Source organism: Phocoena sinus, chromosome 17 (assembly GCF_008692025.1).
Source record: "Phocoena sinus isolate mPhoSin1 chromosome 17, mPhoSin1.pri, whole genome shotgun sequence".
NCBI classification, from domain to species: Eukaryota; Metazoa; Chordata; class Mammalia; order Artiodactyla; family Phocoenidae; genus Phocoena; species Phocoena sinus.
This window is the reverse complement of record NC_045779.1, coordinates 53,934,004-53,955,276: the sequence shown is the minus strand read 5'-3', so window position 1 is coordinate 53,955,276 and position 21,273 is coordinate 53,934,004. Positions and strand designations below refer to the sequence as shown.

General features: G+C 31.5%; 1 protein-coding gene across 3 annotated transcripts in view; it reads left to right on the top strand.

The window, feature by feature from the left end:
* CSMD3 (CUB and Sushi multiple domains 3) overlaps positions 1–21,273 on the top strand; it is a 1,083,470-nt gene that overhangs the window by 994,450 nt on the left and 67,747 nt on the right. For 2 of the 3 annotated variants that reach the window (XM_032609830.1, XM_032609828.1), the window contains 5 exons: positions 101–247; positions 2,859–3,047; positions 8,706–8,891; positions 10,412–10,606; positions 13,107–13,280. In XM_032609830.1, coding sequence (XP_032465721.1) covers positions 101–247; positions 2,859–3,047; positions 8,706–8,891; positions 10,412–10,606; positions 13,107–13,280 — 891 coding nt within the window. The remainder of the gene's footprint in view (positions 1–100; positions 248–2,858; positions 3,048–8,705; positions 8,892–10,411; positions 10,607–13,106; positions 13,281–21,273) is intronic. The other variant, XM_032609829.1, reaches the window with a different exon arrangement.

Below are 21,273 nucleotides of genomic sequence, written 5' to 3'. Positions count from 1 at the left end.
TCTGGATTAATTTCACCATATTTAATACTATTCTAAATATATAAAATACTAAAGATGAATTATTCAGTTACACCTAAATTGTATTATTTTCTTTCTGAAGGACCAAATATTCAAAGTCCAGTGCTTGCTTCACTCAGTGGGGATTATTCATCTGCTTTTAATATAACAAGCAATGGTCATGAAGTATTTCTTCAATGGTCAGCAGATCATGGCAATAACAAAAAAGGCTTCCGGATAAGATATATAGGTATGTGATATTTATAACTTCAGTACAGATCTCACCTACATCCTCAGTATGGTTGTGATTAAAGAGCAATGACACATACACTATTTAATTAGGTATGAATTTAAATCATATTTCTTCCATTGATGTTTCTTGAGCAATTTATGTAACATCTCTATGCCTCAGTTTCCTCATTGTAATGATAATAATGCTCTGTCTTTCATATAATTTTGAAATGATTAAAAGGACTTAAGTTATTTATGACTTATCTAAGTTAATTATAAATTAAACTCTGGGGCTTCCCTGGTGCCGTAATGGTTAAGAATCCACCTGCCAATGCAGGGGTCCAAGATCCCACATGCCATGGAGCAAATAAGCCTGTGCACCACAACTACTGAGCCCACGTGCCACGATTACTGAAGCCCATGCAACTAGAGCCCGTGCTCCGCAACAAGAGAAGCCACTGCAGTGAGAAGCCCACGCACAGCAACGAAGAGTAGCCCCGACTCGCTACAACTAGAGAAAGCCCACGCGCAGCAATGAAGACCCAGTGCAGCCAAAAATAAATAAATAAATAATTTAAAAAAAAATTCCAGCCAAAAAAAAAAATTAAACTCTGATATTTTAAGTGCTTTATTTCCCAGCAGAAATTTCCCTTGAACTCTCACAAAATGTTAATAGTGTTGCTCAGTTGTATCTGATCTACTTAATATATATAACTCCTTTAAATGAGAAGTTTAAACAAAAGATAAACATGCAGTAGAAAAAATCTTTGTCTTCACTCTTGCCCACCTATTTATGATACTTGCTAAAATATATTAAATTTTAAAAGAGAAAATGATGAACACATCACTTAGAAACATTTAGTTTTAAAAAAAATGTTTTGTCATCATTGCTTTTCATTGAGTAATATCTAGAAAGATGTAGGCTGAAAATCCTTCTTATTATCAAGATGAAATAGCTTTTCCTATATGCCTTCTTGTTTATAAGGTCTACTAATACTGAGACAGTAATTTTCTTGTTAAGTGTACATAGTTTTCCATTATGCAAAGATTATATCCCTTCTCTTTATTGCCATCCTAAATCATGTCAGATGCCATAGGTATGTGCTCAATAACAGAATACTTCAGACCCAATCAACCATCTCTATCTCTCCAGTGTTCAGACCATGTCTCCCCAAGGTATGGGTCATTGCTAATCAATTCTACTGAAAATTACTTTCTTAAATATTTTATAGATTATTCTGACACAACAATTGTAGACATGGACTTAAATAAAATTTTGAATTCCAGTTGTAAAGATAAACTCATGAATTTTACTCATTTATATAAATTTGCATATATGTGCAAATACCATTTTTGTCTACTTTGATTTTAAAACTATAAGGTGATAATTTGCCTTTATCAACAATTTGTCTTTTACATATTAGAAGTAACTCGTCACTGACATTATAGCATGTTTACAAGTTTTATCCTATAATAGATATCTATTAAATTTGAAAAATGTTATTAGGCATGCAAAGGAGAAATGTTTAAAAATTTAAACATACGCCCAAGTCATTCTTGAGGTTTTTCATATTTGAATGTGAACTTTGTAAATGTCTTTTTATTAAAGTTGTGCCAGACTGTATTTAAAAAGTCAGAATGTTAAATTATATTTTTAATAACCATAATAACTTAAAGGGAAATCATTCAAATCCAACAGTTATAAGCATAAGTTCACTATATTAAAGACTAATCCTTATTTATGTTGATATTCATGACAAAGTTAGATATAAATGTAATGAAAACATCATTTTTGGCCCCAAGAACAGCTTGACATATTGAATATAAATTTTTCCTTTAGAAAATGACAGGTTATGACATATATATTCTAAGTCCAATCTGTTTCTTACTATTTACCCCTAAAGCCTCATTTTTTTCTCAGATGAATACATTGAAGTTTCAGTTTCAAAGGGTAAATGGATCCTGCCATGCTGAATAGTCTCAAAAGTACATATATATGAAAAAGCCATTTCACGTTATCTTTTGACATTCTAGACTTCAGGAGATGAAAGAAGTTTTATTTTATTGGCATTTTTTATCACCATATATAAGCACTCTTGGCAGCATGGAACTCTTTAATAAACTGGAAGAGAGGATTATGGAATGTGGAGGGACTATTTTAGACATCCACCAAAATGAAATGCATGAACTAACATGACATAGGTGTCTGCAGGTAATTTCAAAGTGACATGTAAACAACATGCTCTAAAATATTTCTACTAAACTGTGGCATTTAGGCCCTTCAGATGACAGGAAATACCAGTTCCAAAATTCAATAAACTATTTGTAGGGCTTTTGAACCTCCAGGGTATTAAGAAGGTATAATGTATTTCAATTAGGAGACATCTCCAGTGATAATAAGAATCAGAAGAAAGCCCAGAAATAGTTATGTCTCCTAAAAGTTATGTCACTAGATTGTCAAGTGGATGGAAAATAATATATGTCCATATGAAGTAAAACTCACATAGATGGCAATTGAATTGGCCAATTTTTATGAACTAGTATTTACTTTAAGGTTTTTATAACTCTAGATTGTAAAGAGTTTCTGATTCATTAATTTTATATGATTTTTATTTTTTTCTTTTAAAAAGCTTTCTACTGTAGTACACCAGAATCCCCACCTCATGGATACATTATCAGTCAGACAGGTGGACAGCTTAATAGTGTGGTCCGCTGGGCCTGTGATCGAGGATTCCGACTTGTTGGGAAAAGCAGTGCTGTGTGCAGAAAGTCTTCCTATGGGTATCATACATGGGATGCACCGGTCCCTGCTTGTCAAGGTGAAGTATATTAACCAGAAATGGCACATTAATAAAAGATTAACCCCGTTTAACTTTTATTTGGATTGCTGAAACTTCCAAAATTATAAATATGCAGAAGCATATTATAGATACCTCTAAGGAAAATAAGGCTGAAAAACACAGACTGATAAATTTGAGGAGCTTGAGACACATTGTCTTATAATTCTTCATTTGTTGTTACGTGATTTATGCCTTTACTCTATCCACTTATATGCATACTTTACTCATGCATCTACCATTCCCGTCACTTTGCTGTCAGAAAATGAATGACCCAGAGCTGGAGTGTGTGTTAGTGTGGAGTCTGCAGAGAGAAAAGAGGGGATAAGAGTAGGCAAGGTCACTGATGATGTTCACTCTCAAGTATGCAAATATGTGCTCTCAGTGCAACAAATTTAAAAGAGGAAAATGTAGCCAATTACCACATTTTTTCTTCACTGTTTAGGTAACTCAACAGAGATGTCTTTCATTTCCATTTTATTTTGTTAAAAAGCAAGGCACTCTCTGAGCATTGTATCCGGCTATAGCAAAAAAATGACAAGTCAACAAATGGCACATTTTAGAGCTTTGGACTAGGTCTTGTTTTTAAAGAGCAGTTGAGTCTCTTAGCTAGGTATAGTAATAAAGACAAGTTCAACATAAAGAAAATGTAATGTCATTGGACTCTGAAAATTTTTGAACATCACATTATTTTGTAATATGAAATTTAAATTTATATTTGATTTATTTTACCCAGCCTGTGGAGGCATATATAACAACTATGAACCCTCACATAATAGCCCGGAGATGGAAACAACCTAAGTGTCCATCATCAGATGAATGGATAAAGAAGATGTGGCACATATATACAATGGAATATTACTCAGCCATAAAAAGAAACGAAATTGAGCTATTTGTAATGAGGTGGATACACCTAGAGTCTGTCATGCAGAGTGAAGTAAGTCAGAAAGAGAAAGACAAATACTGTATGCTAACGCATATATATGGAATTTAAGAAAAAAAATGTCATGAAGAACCTAGGGGTAAGACAGGAATAAAGACACAGACCTACCAGAGAATGGACTTGAGGATATGGGAAGGGGGGAGGGTAAAAGCTGTGACAAAGTGAGAGAGAGGCATGGACATATATACATTACCAAACGTAAGGTAGATAGCTAGTGGGAAGCAGCAGCATAGCACAGGGAGATCAGCTCGGTGCTTTGTGACCGCCTGGAGGGGTGGGATAGGGAGGGTGCGAGGGAGGGAGACGCAAGCGGGAAGAGATATGGGAACATATGTATATGTATAACTGATTCACTTTGTTATAGAGCAGAAACTAACACACCATTGTAAAGCAATTATACTCCAATAAAGATGTAAAAAAAAAAAAAGGATGCTTTCAGTTAATAAATAATGGATGTTACCTATCATCTACTTATTGGAGGCAATTTATATAAAACAAATAAAATATAAAAGATATCAGTTAAAATTTAAACAGCAGCAAGTTAAAATGAGCAGAGAATAGGTATTACCAGATACCCAAAATGGTTTATTTTACCTGTTAAATTGCAATTTCTAATTCATGAAAATATAGCTTTCATAGGCATGTATAAATAAATGAGAAATGAAAGAACTGTTTCCTTATATTGCTGATCCAGAAACATTAATTACTTACTATAATTCTGGGATGTATCCTAAAGTTAATGGGTTACCATAATTGAAGGTACTGACTTCATGTAGAATAGATACATTTTAATAAACTAGCAAAACATCTGCTTTCCTTTGACCAATGAATAGCAGGAGTATTCATACATTTTTAGTATTAAATGGTTTCCCAGAATTGGTTTGAGAAAGAATCATGATCTCATAATTTTAGAATCACAGGAATTTAAAATATAATAACTTCTAAATCATATAGATTTTAAATAAACATTTAAATGCACTGAACTTTGAACAATTAAATTTCAGTTATTAAGGATTGTTTATATATATATAGATAATCTTTGAGAAACCTTTAGTGAAAATAATTAACTGTTGGTTAAAATAAAAAATTATCCTGAACTTTCTGAAGTTTTGAAATTGCTTTGTAGTGTCAGCAGTATAATTTCATTGATTTTTTAATATAATATGGCATTTATATATGGAGCATTTTTTAATTGTTCTTGATTTGAAATTTTTCTAAAATTACAAATAGGTTATTTTTTTAACATCTTCATTTGAGTATAATTGCTTTACAATGGTGTGTTAGTTTCTGCTGTTTAACAAAGTAAATCGACTATACATATATGCATATCCCCATTTCTCCTCCCTTTTGCATCTCCCTTCCACCCTCCCTATCCCACCCCTCTAGGTGGACACAAAGCTACTAGCTGATGTTCCTGTGCCATGCAGCTGCTTCCCACTAGCTATCTATTTTACATTTGGTAATGTATATATGTCCATGCCACTCTCTCACTTTGTCCCAGCTTACCCTTCCCCCTCCCTATGTCCTCAAGTCCATTCTCTACATCTTTATTCCTGTCCTTCCCCTAGGTTCTTCGGAAACTTTTTTTTTTTTTTAGATTCCATATATATGTGTTAGCACACAGTATTTGTTTTTCTCTTTCTGATTTACTTCACTCTGTATGACAGACTCTAGGTCCATCTACCTCACTACAAATAACTCAATTTCATTTCTCTTTATGGCTGAGCAATATTCCATTGTATATATGTGCCACATCTTTATCTGTTCATCTGTCGATGGACACTTAGGTTGCTTTCATGTCCTGGCTATTGTAAATAGTGCTGCAGTGAACATTGTGGTACATGACTCTTTTTGAATTATGGTTTTCTCAGGGTATATGCCCAGTAGTGGGATTGCTGGGCCATATGGTAGTTCTATTTTTAGTTTTTTAAGAACGTCCATACTGTTCTCCTCAGTGGCTGCAGCAATTTACATTCCTGCCAATAGTGCAAGAGGGTTCCCTTTTCTCCACACCCTCTCTAGCATTTATTGTTTGTAGATTTTTTGATGATGGCCATTCTTACTGGTGTGAGGTGATACCGCATTGTAGTTTTGATTTGCATTTCTCTAATGATTAGTGATGTTGAGTATACTTTCATATGTTTGTTGGCAATCTGTATATCTTCTTTGGAGAAATGTCTGTTTAGGTCGTCTGCCCATTTTTGGATTGGGTTGTTTGTTTTCTTGATATTGAGCTTCATGAGCTGCTTGTATATTTTGGTAAATCAAAATGTAGCTGAAAAATAAGATATTTTGCATAGTAACATGATGAAATATTTATAACTCAAAGAATCATTTCCAAAATTGATCCTTTATTTTCACTGAAACAATTTTAAAACATTAATTATTTTATAAAATTGTTTGTTGTATATGACCTGTGTTTGGGCATAGCTAATTGAAATGAAAGGGTTAAATGTCATTGGGGAGAGCTATTCACACAATTTTTGTTTTGTTCCAAATTTGTTTTGCATTCTTCAGTTATTTTTATTCTTCTTGTCTCTTCAGTCTCCTTATACATCCTCACATATATTTACTTAAGCTGTGGTTACGCAATGTGAACACAATTCAAGATAGAATATTTAGTCTGTTATCTCTATTTCGGTTTGAGAAGGTGTTTTGTTTCTTTGTCTACACATCAACTAATCATTCATTGACTCCCTGCCCTGTCACTAATTAAACCATTATCATCCCTGTATACAATCGAGTATTGTACAGGGTTATGCAGAAACAGTCACTTTGTATTCCCTGTTTCACTTTATTTTTTTCAAGTTCTAACACATTTCTTTTATTGTCTTCTTAGTTATTATAAAAAGGGAAATATCAGCCAACATTCACTACCAACATGAGATATACGTGAACATTTGAGATATACGTGAACATTTGAGATATACAGCTGGCAAATGAACACATTAAAAATGTTCAACATGATGAACCGTTAGGGAAATGCCATCAGACCATAGTAAGATAACTCTATACACTTTTAAAACAGGTTAATATTTAGTACATTTAATATAAAAACCAAGTACAGGTATGGGGACATCTTTGTTTCACTTTTAATTTGTGCTTGTTTCAGAGTTCTGCAGAGAACTTCTGACAATCACTCAGTGATGATGGTTCTTCTGAACTCTGTTTGTTTTCCTTTTTTTTTAGCTAAGAAGTTAAATTGTATAGTATCTACAGGCACATTTATCCTATCATTTTAGTATGTTGTCTTTTTTCAATTCTAAAATACAATCATTATATACTAAATACATGTATGGAACCTATATTATTTAAACTAAATTTCATTGTTACTTTGCTCTAAGTTTAACCTACTCTACCCCAACAATGTACAGCTAATTTTTAAAAAATGAGTAAATACATGATCTTTGGTGGGGATTCAGTGGGGAAACAGTTTATTACAAATTGAAATACCCAGAAGTCCTAAGTGGAAATACAAATATTGCTTTAACAGACATCAGGGAACCATTTACCTTTGCAACACTGTTTTAGAGGTCTATAATTAGATAGCAAGAATAATAACATAATTATATGAGATTGCTTATATAATTTATTAAATCAACAGTACTACTTTTCTGTTTATAATTTGCAGGTTATCAAATTACAAAAGATCAAGCTATTCACCAGTAGGGAGTCTGCTATTCCACTTTGAGAATTTTATATGTGTTTTACTAAGATTTTTTTTTTTACTTTGTAGTCAATTTGCATGAATTAATTAAAATTAAACACCTAAGTGGTAGATTTTATAAGAGAAGTAGAAACAATTTTAGGTTGAAATGGAGACAGAATATTTACAGCTTTTGTAAATACTCAAACTAAACTCGTATCTTTCTATTATTTATTTTGATACGAGAAAAATAGTTACACGTTTAGAATCTCTTATATGAAACCAATAAAACTAGTTATTTCAGAATTTAGAGGTTTTCTGATTTTATACAATAAACTATTGAAATATAAATTTATACTGTAATTATCCCATTATGGTAAAACTAACTTTTACGTAAATCAGATTTATTGTAGATAAAAACCAAGACATCTGAGACGTATCAGTGAAATGCAGGAAGATCCAAACTAGGTTTTAAGACGATAAGTCCTGGCCCTATATTTATTAAATATATCCGTACACATGATATTCCATGGGAGGTGCACAAGCACATAGAGTTTGGCTGGACCTAAGACAAAGTAATATCCAGCTTCCAGGTAAAATAAATCTATTTGTTTTACTCCTGGCCGAAACCCTGATGAGTGTTGGTTACCACTACCTTTATAATCTTTAATACTGTCAAATTGAATTGACCGAACTTGCTAGGTCCACACATGTATTAGCACTAATACACTCTATATTTACTTAACTTGCCTTCTCTTATAATCTGTGTGCATGCTGATAACCATGCACATGCTGACAAGAAACTAAGTAAGAAACCAAGAAATAAAGTTTTAATAGTGTATAGATTCACCAATTTAAAAAGACATTCAATCAGAGTTTGAAATAATTGATTCAGAAAGTTGTAGTTCAAAAAAGGTTTTGCTGAAGATATTCTGAAATTGTTTCAGAGGAATTAATAAAATTCCAAATAGTTTTACATGCTTTATACCCTATGAGACTTATCTAATTATTTTTCTGTTTCTTTGGTTTTGTATGTATGTATTTATTTTAGCAATTTCCTGTGGGATTCCTAAAGCTCCAACAAATGGAGGAATACTCACAACAGACTACTTGGTAGGAACCCGAGTTACCTATTTTTGTAATGATGGATATAGATTGTCATCTAAGGAACTTACCACTGCTGTCTGTCAATCAGATGGAACTTGGAGCAATCATAACAAGACTCCTCGCTGTGTTGGTATGTATGTTAAGGAAATTTCATCACTTGTGTTTCTACTGGCATCTTATATGATCTGAAATTTTATGTATTTTTCAGATTTTAGAACCATTCCCTAAAATGATGTCTAAGAGGGAAATAGAAGTAAATTAAGCTGTCTTGTACTAGGAAGAACTGAAATACAGTATAAGGACAGTTTTACTCATTTTCAGAAGCTCCAGAATATTTATGTCAAGAAAATAAAGTGGCATTTTATTTTACATAGCAACGTTTTATTTATTTTGTAAAAAGTCATCCATCAATCAGCATGTGTTTTCAATACATAGGTCTTTGAAAAAAGATTTTGTTTACATTAATAAAATTATATTTTAATACATTCAACTGATTTTTATAAACATAAATGATGCTAATGAGATGATCCATAATATTCAACTTTTGTCAGAATTCTTCAGGTTACTTACATTTAGAATAGTTCTCATTCCTGCCATCAATACTGTAATAGGTAAATGAATATTATATAATGGTTATAGAAAATAATTCAGATAAAATATTTGGTAGAAAAGGATTAGAAAATGAGTCTTTAAATAAGGTCTTTGATTTTTCTCTATAAATCAATTACTTCTTCTATTTAGTACTAACATTTCAACTTAGCTGTGATTTCATTTAAAATGGGGTTGTTAAATTATTTGCAATCTTAACATAAGTGTCTAATAATGTGTCTGCTTATGCTGAGCAAGTTTTGAATTAGCTGAAGTTTATATCACAAGTCTTGCATAAAAAGATCATTCTCATAAAACAAATTTCCTCAAAATATAGTCCTTCCAAAACTTTTAAAGAAAAGAGAGTAGGTTATTTCTGTATCTTGCCTATTGTGACTAATGCTGCAATGAACATGAGAGTGTAGATCTCTCTCTGAGATCTTGATTTCATTTCCTTTGGGTATATATCCCGAAGTGGGATTGGTGATTAATATGATAGTTATAGTTTCAATTTTTGAGGAACCTCCATACTGCTGTATGTACGTATTCCATAGTGGCTTTACCAGTTTACGTTCACAACTTGTACAAGTATTCCCTTTTATCCACTTTGTGTCAAATATAACTCAGTAAAGCTGGGAAAAAAGGAAAAAGAATACTTTTAAATCAGCTTCAAGAAAGTCAGACAATTTTAACAAACTAATGTTATTGGTTTGGTTCATCACTAAAATATACTTCATGTCTTCCTGTACTAAGGAATAAACTTGGATATGATAATCCAAAAAAGGAAGAATGGAAAAGTCAATAATAGGGATTCTAGGTGCATAGAATAATATGTACAAAGACTTTCAAGTGTGAAATAGCATGACATGTTCACAGAACTGCCAACAGTACCATAGAACTGAAGGAGTGGAAAGATTAACATGAAAAAAAATGCTTTTATGGCACAATAGTGAAGGAACTCAGGAAATGGTGAACTAAGAATGGAATAGACATGAGATATAATTAAGAGGTAGAACAGACATGACTGACTTATTAGCATTTATCTCTTTGGTTTTTATATAGTTGTTACATGCCCAAGCATCAACTCCTTTACTCTGGAACACGGAAGATGGAGAATTGTGAATGGTTCCCATTATGAATACAAAACCAAGGTAGTTTTCAGCTGTGATCCTGGTTATCACGGACTAGGTCCTGCTTCTATTGAATGTCTTCCTAATGGTACTTGGAGTTGGAGAAATGAAAGACCATATTGCCAAAGTAAGTAAACACTCCGCTAAACATTTCATATGCAATCATTGGTGATTGAATTGCTTGATCACTTCTTTTTTCTACATATGCTAGAGCAATATTGAGGTAATATTATTTAAAAAGGTCATTTATTCCCAAGTCATCTTAAAATTTTGTAACTGTTTTTGGTATTTGTAAATGCTTATTAAAAAAAAACAACAACAGGGGCTTTGGATTCAGAAATCCTTCCCTTAGATTCTAGGTCTATCATTTATTAAAACAACTACACACTGCTTTTAGCCCTTTACATGCATTGTTTCATTTACTCCTTAGTTCCCATTCTATAAATAAGTTGACATTATTATATTTATTTTATCAGAAAGGAAACTGAACCCAAGAATTTTTATCTTGTTACACAAGTCACAGAGCCTATAAATAGTGGATAATTGGGTTTCAACCCATGGAGTCTAATTAAAACCTTGCCTTTTGATGTTATATGATGTTTATTCTATTTCTTAAACCAGAAAATTACAATAATACCTATCTCATAGTTATTATTATGATTTAATTGTGTTACACGTTGAAAATATCAGCTAGAACCTGATTCAGAGCAGGAGCTCAATAAATATTTATTGAATCAAACTGAACATCTTAGTCATTCTATTTTCATACATTCTTATAAATAGCTAGTGTCTAATGTAGATAAGCTAACTTAACATAGGATAATCAGATGAAATATCTTGATCTTCCTTTGAACTTTCTTTACTACATTTACTGAGTTTACTTAGTACCAGGAAATATGCTAGGCTGAAAATTCATCCTTTCATTTCATGTTCAACACAGTTTTACAGCATTTATGATATGGATACATAATTTATAAATAAACTAATAAAACATTTGAAGTCTGGATTATGGAGACTAAAATTTTAACATAACAGATAACCATATATAGTAAGTACACAAGTACCTAGTAATATTTTACTTAGGAATATTTATTTTCTTAATCTCCATATTAAGCATAGGATTTGGGGGTTGCCATTTTTTATAAGATAATCATATTGATGAATTAAAAATCTCAAAATACATATCTAAATTATACTACATATTCTAAAAATATGGCATATGTATTGTAAGTTTTTGCTTTACTCTCTTCGGTTTTCACCCAGGATCTTCCTCTAGGCTCATTCTTCTTCCATTATAATTTCATTAAAAGGGCACATGGGATAAGGATGTTTCAAAGAGAAGGAAAAAAATTATCTACAGCGGAAGCATTTATTGAACAAATGTTTGTCTGGTTTCTTTGTGTTCAATCCTTTATTATATAGAAAAAATTTAAGTTCTACATAAGATCAGGTACCTGCCCACAGGTAAGAACGCAGGAAAGACAGGAATCTAGGAATTACAATTCATTGAGAAAAATGGAAAGAACAGTATTTTTTTTCTGGTCCTCCATTTATTCATCTTTGAAATTAAAATATATAAATATCAGTATTATTAATATTAATAAATATTATAGCTACCTCAAAGGATTGTTTGGGGTATTAGTTCAAAACAATCGGTACATCTTAAATTCTACATGCAATTTTTTAAAGTCTGCAAATTTTCTATTTGTTTAATAGAATCCTAAAGCCTAGAGCTGAAAGCCAGAGCTGGAGCCAGAATAAAGACTGGTGGTTAAGTATTCAATTCTTGAGTTAAATGGCTAGGTTTAAATTTTGATTTAACTGTTTATAGGCTGTGGAATCTTATTAAAGTTACTTTCCTCTTATGTGTCCATATCCTAGTGCACACAATTCAGATAATGATTGCACCTATCTCATAGAGTTGTTTTGAGAATTGCGTAAGATAAAGTGTTAGTGTCTGGTACAAAAGCACTCAGTAAGTGCTATCTATTATTGTTTTTATTCTAGAAAGAAATTTCATTTGTGGTCTTTAAATATGAAGGTGTTATAAGAGCTGGGTTCTGAATGACCTAGCAAGTCAGTTAATCTCTATTTTTTAGTTTTTTAAAACCTAAAACCAAAATGTGAAATATAATTATAATCTAATGGTTCTAGTGAGAATCAAATGATATTTCACATGTAAAGGGCTTTGTAAACTGTAGAGTGTACAACAAAAATTATTTGCACTTATGATCTTAGATAATGAGGAAACTGGCTCAGGTAGGTCAAAGGGATTGCCCAATGTCACTTGATAAGTCAGAGAAAGACTTTGGACTAATAAATTATCCTCTCTTAATCTTGTTATTATTATTTTTTCATTACAACCTGTTGGGTGACCAGGTTGGCTACGCAGAAAATGCAAACAAAATATCTTCATCACATGTCACTGTTACTTAGAAGATTTATGGGGACTCAAAGGGGATAAATTTTAAATTATGTCATCTATTTTCTCTCCACTTTCATAATCATTCAAACATGTTTTACAAATGTCAATTTCAATTGTAAATATATCAGATCACAGCATGGTTTTGTTACAAGTTCATATTGACTATGTCTTTAAGCGTTTTTATTTTTTTATTGTTTTCAAGTTATTTCCTGTGGAGAACTACCTACACCTCCAAATGGAAATAAGATTGGAACTCAAACTTCATATGGCTCAACGGCCATCTTTACCTGTGATTCAGGATTCATGCTTGTGGGCTCCGCTGTACGTGAATGCTTTTCTTCAGGTCTTTGGAGTGGATCGGAAACCAGATGCTTAGGTACAGGTTTTTAAGTCATTTTAACCAAACATTTTTTCTCCCTCTAGAAAGGCAGCCCTTTTTCATAATAAGAGATAATAACTTATATTCACTCAGTAAGGATAATAAAAACTGGAAAATATTTAACTTTTAAAATATCTCATGGTAGAAAAGCTATTAAACAGATAACTCTTAAAGTTAATCAACTAGCATTCCAAATGAGAATCTTATGTCATTAAGGAGAGACACATTTATCTTCCAGGCATGGTGAAAATAAAAGGTAAAAACTAATTGCTGAATGTCTGCATACTCAGCTGGATTAATCACTGTAACAGTTAATTCATTCTAAACCATAGTCAATTCTCCTTTCACCTATTTGCTTAAGGTAATGACTAAAGAAGAAAAACAAGTTCCACGTTTAAATATCTTTCTCCCTTCTTATTTCCTAACATTTCAACATGTGTAGTATTACTTTGTATTAAAACTTTAAAAATCTATTTTTCAAACCTGATTTTAGGAAAATAGGGTTTTTTTCCCTTAGGTTTTTTAATTCACTGTAAAAAGCTGTTCATTAAGAGACTGAATAGCTAGTTCTTCTTACCCCTTCTCTTATTATTAAAGGAATATTATGATTTAGGCTTTATCCCTTTTTTCAGAGACTTCAGTAATTATCTTAAGAGAATTGTATGATTTATGCTTTATTTTTCTCTAAAGTTATTTCAAGAAATGACAGCAAGTATTGAATTAGGTAATAATAATAATTGTTATAATAACTACTCACTTGCCTTTTGGAAACAAGGCATAATCTTTAGGTTTACTAATTTAAAAATTGCTGATTATTATGAACAAGGTGTTGCTAAATTTGTACAATGTTTTGTCTCTAAAATTTTACTATTTAAAAATATGACATGACAGAAAAGTCTATATTTTAGCAGTTTAAATACATATTGTTTTGATAATAAGCTTGAAAATATTTATGGTGATACATTCATTATTTGAAACTTAAAAGGGTATAGCTAGAGATTTTGGTTAAAATTCTTTTTTTCAACTCTCAGGAATATTTGTTAGTAGGTGTACTTGGAAACCCAGTAACAATGGTTTCTTTATAAGAGTACACATATTTATTTGACTATGCTATAAGACTATTATATAAAAAAGAAAATGGTAAAGATATTAAATCATTATGTGTTAATATAGGATTAGATGATAAAATAAAATATTTCTTACTAGTTTCTAACCTGGTTTTGGTTCTGCTTATTTCAATTACAGATTACTTAGTTTACTTCTGCATTTGAAAATATATGTAAACTAAATTTAAGATACTATATTTTATAACTCTTTGCCCCGATGAACTACTACTGTATGTTATATGTTATTTATTGAATATTGTATATAGGAAGTGGTTTTATTCACCTATTTAGAATCCTGATTCTGTTCTGTGGAAAGACAGGGCATAAAAGGAATGTTTGTAAGCAAACATTGTCTCTCAGTCTATAAAGACAACAATATTCTTGCATAGGATGTAGTGTTGACGTCTAATATAAACTCAAAAGTGTGTCAGTAGGAGGAAAGTGCAATTGCCGAATAAGCAGATCCTAGAATCTTATGCTTTGAATTAACCTTAAGAAGTCATGTAGTCCAGTCATTCTTCTCATGACTGCAAACAACTTGTCCTTATAGCCCCAGACACTTTTGGCCTAGAATGGCCACTAGAATGTGCTTATGATTGTTTCTTTAAATATAGTGTATTTATTCCCAAACTCCCAATTATTATGAAATTTTCAATTCAGAGTTGACTATGTATATACATATGTCTACCACCTAGATTTCATGATTAGCCATTTGTTGTATTTGCTTATCACATATCTAGTCATCCTTCAATGCCTCTATCAATCCATCAATTCATTTTACTTTTTGATGCATTTTGAAGTTGCCAAATTCAGTACACTGCATTGTTAAACGTTTCTATATACATATCAGCTAGAGTTCCATATTTGCTCATGGTTCCTTTCTTTTTTTATGTTGGTAAATGTACATATGGTGAAATGCACATATCATAAATACACTTGTTAGATACGTGTTGACAAATGTGTACACCTATGTAACTAAACACTCTATAGTTGTAGAACATTAACATTACCTCAGAAAGCTTCCTTGTGACCCTTCATAGTCAATCTGCAGGTCTCCTCCCCTACCCACTGAGACAGTCACTGTTCTGTTTTATTCACCATATGGTAGTTTTCCCTGTTCTAGAAATTCATATGAAGGGAATCCTAAATTATGTACTCTTTTCGTGTAAGGTTTCTTTCATTCTCTTTCATTCATGTTGTTGTGTATATCAGTAATTAAAAAAAATTCTCTGAGTAGAATCCTGTTGTGTGTATATGCCAAACTTTGGTCATTCCCCTGTTGATGGACACATGGACTCTCTCCAGTTTGGGGCTGTTATGAGTAAAGCTGTTATGAACATTTGTGTAAAAGTCTTTTTGTGGACATGTGTATTCCTTTCTGTTGCATAGTCTGGAATAAAATTTCTGGAAGAGTTCTGGCTGTCTCACATTTTCTGCAGCATATGGTATAGCCAGTCTTCTAATTTTAGTCATCTTCTTGGGTGCAAAAAGGTACCTTACAAGGTTTAATTTGCATTGTCTTGATGACTACTGATCGAGTACAATTTCTTGGTCTTATTGGTCATCTGTAAATTTTCCTGAAGTATCTTTTATATTCAATTGCCTTTTATTATGACTTATAGCGTTCTTTATATATTCTTATTTTTTTTAATATTTTTTCCCAGCCTATGACTTTCCTATTCATTTCTTAATGGTGTCCTAATGAGCACAAGTTTTCAATTTTTGTAAAATCTATCTTTTTTTCTTTCTAGCTATTGCTTTCTGTGTCTTGTTTAGGAAAACCTTGTTCAACCATAAGTCACAAAGATTTTCTTTTATGTTTTCTTCTAGAAGCTTTACAGTTTTCAGTTTTACTTTATAGCTATGACTTATTTTAGTCATTTGTTGTTTTATATATCATGAAGTAAGGTTGAGGGTTTTTTTGTTTGTTTGTTTGTATTTTCCAGAAGAGTGTCTGGCACTTTTGGTTGAATAGCTTCTATAATAAATCTTGAAATTTTGTGTGTATGTCCTCAAAATTTGTTCTTATTTTTCAGGATGACTTTGGATACTCTATGTCCTTTGAAGTTTCATATATGTTTTAGAATTTGGTTATTAATTGTTTATTTTAAAAATGACTGTAGGATTGCATTCTATCTGTAGATCGTCTGGGGAGAATTGGCATCTAACAATGTTAACTCTTCTAATTCCTAAACATGGTAAAGTTAGTGTATTTATTCATTAGTATATTTATTCATTTATTAAGGTCTTCTTTCTTTTTTTTTGCAATAGCAAATATTTTTTTTTACCATAGAGATTATGTATACCTATTGCTAAATTTATTCCACAGAATCTTTAGTATGTTTACACTAATATAAGTGATATTGTTCATTTTTAATTACATTTCCAATTGTTTGATGTTAGTACATAAAAATAAAATTTACCAAAATATTTATCTAATATCCTGCCTCTTTGCAAGTTCACTTACTTGTTTTAGGATTTTCTTAAAATAACATTGTCTATGTATATGTCATCTGAGCATGAAATAGTTTTACTGTTTTGTTTCCTACTTTATGTTTTTACTTTCTTCCTTTGTATTAGTGTATTGAACTAGATAGGGCCCACCAAACAATGTTAAACAGAACTGGTGAGAGTGGTCATCCATGTCTTGTTCCTTATATCAGGAGGAAAGAATTCAATATTTCATCAATAAATATAATATGAACTTTTTTCTTAGATGTATTTATAAGGTTGAGAATATTTCCTTATATTGCTAATTGTTGTTAGTTTTTATCATGATTGGGTACTGAATTTTGCCAAATGATTTTCATCTATTGAAATAGCCATGTATGTTTCTCTCTTTTTATTCTGTCAGTATGGTAGATGACAGTGGTCAATATTTCATCTTAAACCAACTGGTCATTTCTAGATAAACCCCAGATAATCATGATGTATTTTACATGTATTAATTTTCTAATTTTTTTTAAACAGTGCTGCATCTATGTTCATGAAGGACATTTTTTTCTGTGTCTTTTACAGGTTTAATATTGGGATTATGGTTACCTCATTAGGCAAGTTAGGAAATGATTCTTTTTCTTCTATTTTCTAAGAGTTTGTGTAAGATTGGTGTTTTTTTGTTTGTTTCTTTGCTTGCTTTTTTACTTAAATATTTGATTGAATTTACTGTGAAAAAAATTAGTCTGTTTTTTTTGGGGGGGAGGTTATTGTTTAAGAATTGCAATACTTTAATAGATAAAGGACTATTCATATTTTCTATTTTATCTTGTGTTAGTTTTTGGATGATACAATTTTCAAAGATTTTGTCCTTTTATTCTGAATTGTTAAATGTATCGGCATAAAGCAGTTCTTAATATTCCCTTATCCTTTTAACATCTGTAGGCTTTGTAGTGATGTCACTTCATTCATTCCTGTTATTGGTAATTTTGTTCTCTCTTTTTTGTGTGTGTTGATAGGATTAGCTAGGAATCTAACAATGTTGTTGACCTTTTCTTTTTTAAAGCTTCTAACTTTTGACTACCTTGATTGTGTTACAGTGACATATTTGTCTTTGCTTAGTCTACTATAGTTTTTTTCTTTTTTTTCTAAATTGAGATATAACTGGTATACAGTATTATATTAGTTTCAGTTGTACAACATAGTGATTCAACATTTGTATACATTACAAAATGTTTATGACAGTAAGTCTAGTTACTGTCTGTCACCTTACAAAGTTAATACAATGTTATTGACTGTATTCCCCAAACTGTACATTACATCCCCATGACATTTATTTTATAAATGGAATTTTGTACTTTTTAATCCCCTTCACCCATTTCACATTCCCTCTAACCCTCCTCCCTCTGACAACCTCTAATCTGGTCTCTGTATCTATGACTCTAGGTTTTGTTTTGTTTGCTTTTTTTGTTTTTTTGGATTCCAAATATAAGTGAAATCATGTGATATTTGTCTTTCTCTGTCTGACTTATTTCACTTAGGTTAATACCCTCAAGGTCCATCCATGTTATTCCAAATGGCAAGATTCTGTTCTTTTTATGGCTGCGTAGTATATCATTGTGCATTTGCGTGTGCGTGTGTGTGTGTGTGTGTGTGTTGTGTGTATCATATCTTCTTTAACCATTCATCGATTGAGGGACACTTAGGTTGCTTTCATATATTGGCTATTGTAAATAATGCTGTGATGAACATGAAGGCGCATAAATCTTTTGGAATTAGTATTTATTTTTTCCCTTTGGATAGATACCCAGTAGTGGAATGGAAGCTCTATTTTTAATTTTTTGAGGAATCTCCATACTGTTTTCCATAGTGGCTGGACCAGTTTACATTCTCACCAGGAGTGCAAAAGAGTTCCTTTTCTCTACCTCCTCACCAACACTTGTTATTTCTTGTTGTCTTTCTGATAATAACCATCCTGACAGGTGTAAGGTGACACCTCTTTGTGGTTTTGATTTGCATTTCCCTGATGATTAGCGCTATTAAGCATCTTTTCATGTGCCTGTTGGCAATTTGTATGTCTTCTTTGGAAAAATGTCTATTCAGATCTTCTTCCCATTTTTTGAATTGGACTATTTGGGTTTTTTTCTTATTATTGAGTTATATGTGTTCTTTATATAGTTTGGATATTAACTCTTCATCAGTTATATGATTTTCGTATATCTTCTCCAATTCAGCAGACTGACTTCTTGTTTTGATGATAGTTTCCTTCACTATGCAAAAGCTTTTTAGTTTGATGTAGTCCCATTTGTTTATTTTTGCTTTTGTTGTCCTTGTCAAAGAAGACGGATCTTAAAAATTATTGTTAAGGATGATGTCAAACAGCACACTGCTTATGTTTTCTTCTAGGAGTTTTATGGTTTCAGATCTTATACGTAAGTCTTTAATCCATTTTAAGTTTATCTTTGTATATGGGGTAAGAAAGTCATCCAGTTTTATTTTGTTGCATATAGCTGTCTAATTTTCCCAATACCATTTATTGAAGAGACTGCCTTTGCCCCATTGTATTTTTTTGCTTCCTTCGTCATAGGTTAACTGATCATATAAGTGTGGGTTTATTTCTGGACTCTCTATTCTGTTCCATTGGTCTATATGTCTGTTTCTGTGCCAGCACAGTGCTGTTTTGTTTACTGTAGATTTGTAGTATAGATTGTAATCAGGGAGTGTGATACCTCTTGCTTTGTTCTTTCTCAAGATCCTTTTGGCTATTTATGTTTCCATACAAAATTTAGAGTTATTTGTTTCAGTTCTGTGAAAAGTATTTTGATAGGGATTGCTCTGAGCCTGTAGATTTCCTTGAGTAGTATGGTCATTTTAATAATATTAATTCTTCCAGCCCATGAACATGGGGTATCTTTCCATTAGTTTGTGTCATCTTCAATTTCTTTCATCAGTGTCTTATAGTTTTCCAAGTACAAGTTTTTTACCTCTGTGATTAGACGTATTTCTAGATATTTTCTTTATTTTTATGCAGTTGTAAATGGGATTGTTTTCTTAATGTCTCTTTCTGATCATTCATGGTTAGTGTATAGAAGTACAACAGATTTCTGTATATTATTTTTGTATACTGCAACTATACTGAATTCATTTATTACTTCTAATAGTTTGTAGCATCTTTAGAATTTTCTGTATATAGTATCTGCAAATAGTGATAGTTTTATTTCTTCCCTTCCAGTTTGGATGCCTTATATTTATTTTCCTTGTCTAATTGCTGTGGCTAGGATTTCCAATACTATGTTGAATAAAAGTGAGGAGAATGAGCATCCTTGTCTTGTTCCTGATCTTAGAGGAAAAGATTTTAGATTTTCACTGTTCAATATGATATTGGCTGCAGGTTCTTGTCATATATGCCCTTTATTGTGTTAAGGTACATTGTCTCCCTATATCCACTTTGTTGAAAGTTTTTATCAAAAATGGATTTTGAATTTTGTCACATGTTTTTTTCTGCATCTCTCGGCATGATCATATGATTTTTATCTTTTATGTTGTTAATGTGGTATTTCACACTGATTGATTTGAAGATGTTGAACCATCCTTGCATCCCTGGAATAAATCACACTTGATCATGGTGTATGATCATTTTAATGTATTGTTGTATTAGGTTTGCCAATATTTTGAGGATTTTTGCATCTATATTTATTAGGGTTATTAGTCTGTAGGTTTTTTTTTTTTTTGTGGTGTTCTTATCTGGTTTTGGTATCAGGGTAATGCTGGCCTCATAAAATAAGCTTGGAAGCTTTCTCTGCTCTATAATTTTTTTGGAAAAGTTTGAGAAGAATAGCTATTTAATCTTTGAGTGTTTGGTAGAATGCACCAGTGAAGCCATATGGTCCTGGATTTTTGTTTGTTGAGAGGTTTTTGATTACTGTTTCAATCACATACTAGTGATTGGTCTGTTCAGATTTTTATTTTTTCAAGAGTCATTCTTGAAAGATTGTAAATTTCTAGGGATTTATCCATTTCTTCCTGTTTTTGTAATTTGTTGGTGTATAATTGTTCCTAGTAGTCTCTTATAATTCTTTATATTTCTGTGCTATCAGTTGTAATTTCTCTTCTTTCATTTCTGATTTTATTTATTTGAACCTTCTCTCTTATTTTTAAAGAAAGAATTTTTAGCTTAGGTAATGCTCGCTATTATTTTTCTATTTCCTTGATTTCTGTAAATGTCTTTAATATATTCTTCTGTCTACTTATTTTGGCCTTTTTTTTTCTCTTCATTATTTTGCTCTTCTTTTTCCTTTTCATAAAGTGAAATATTGCTTGTTTCATCCTATATCTTTCTTCTTTTCTAATAAAAGCACTTAACACTGTAAAGCTCCTCACTAAGCATACTTTATAGGTATTCCTCAAAATTTTACATGCTATATTTTCATTTTTATACATATTGAAATGTT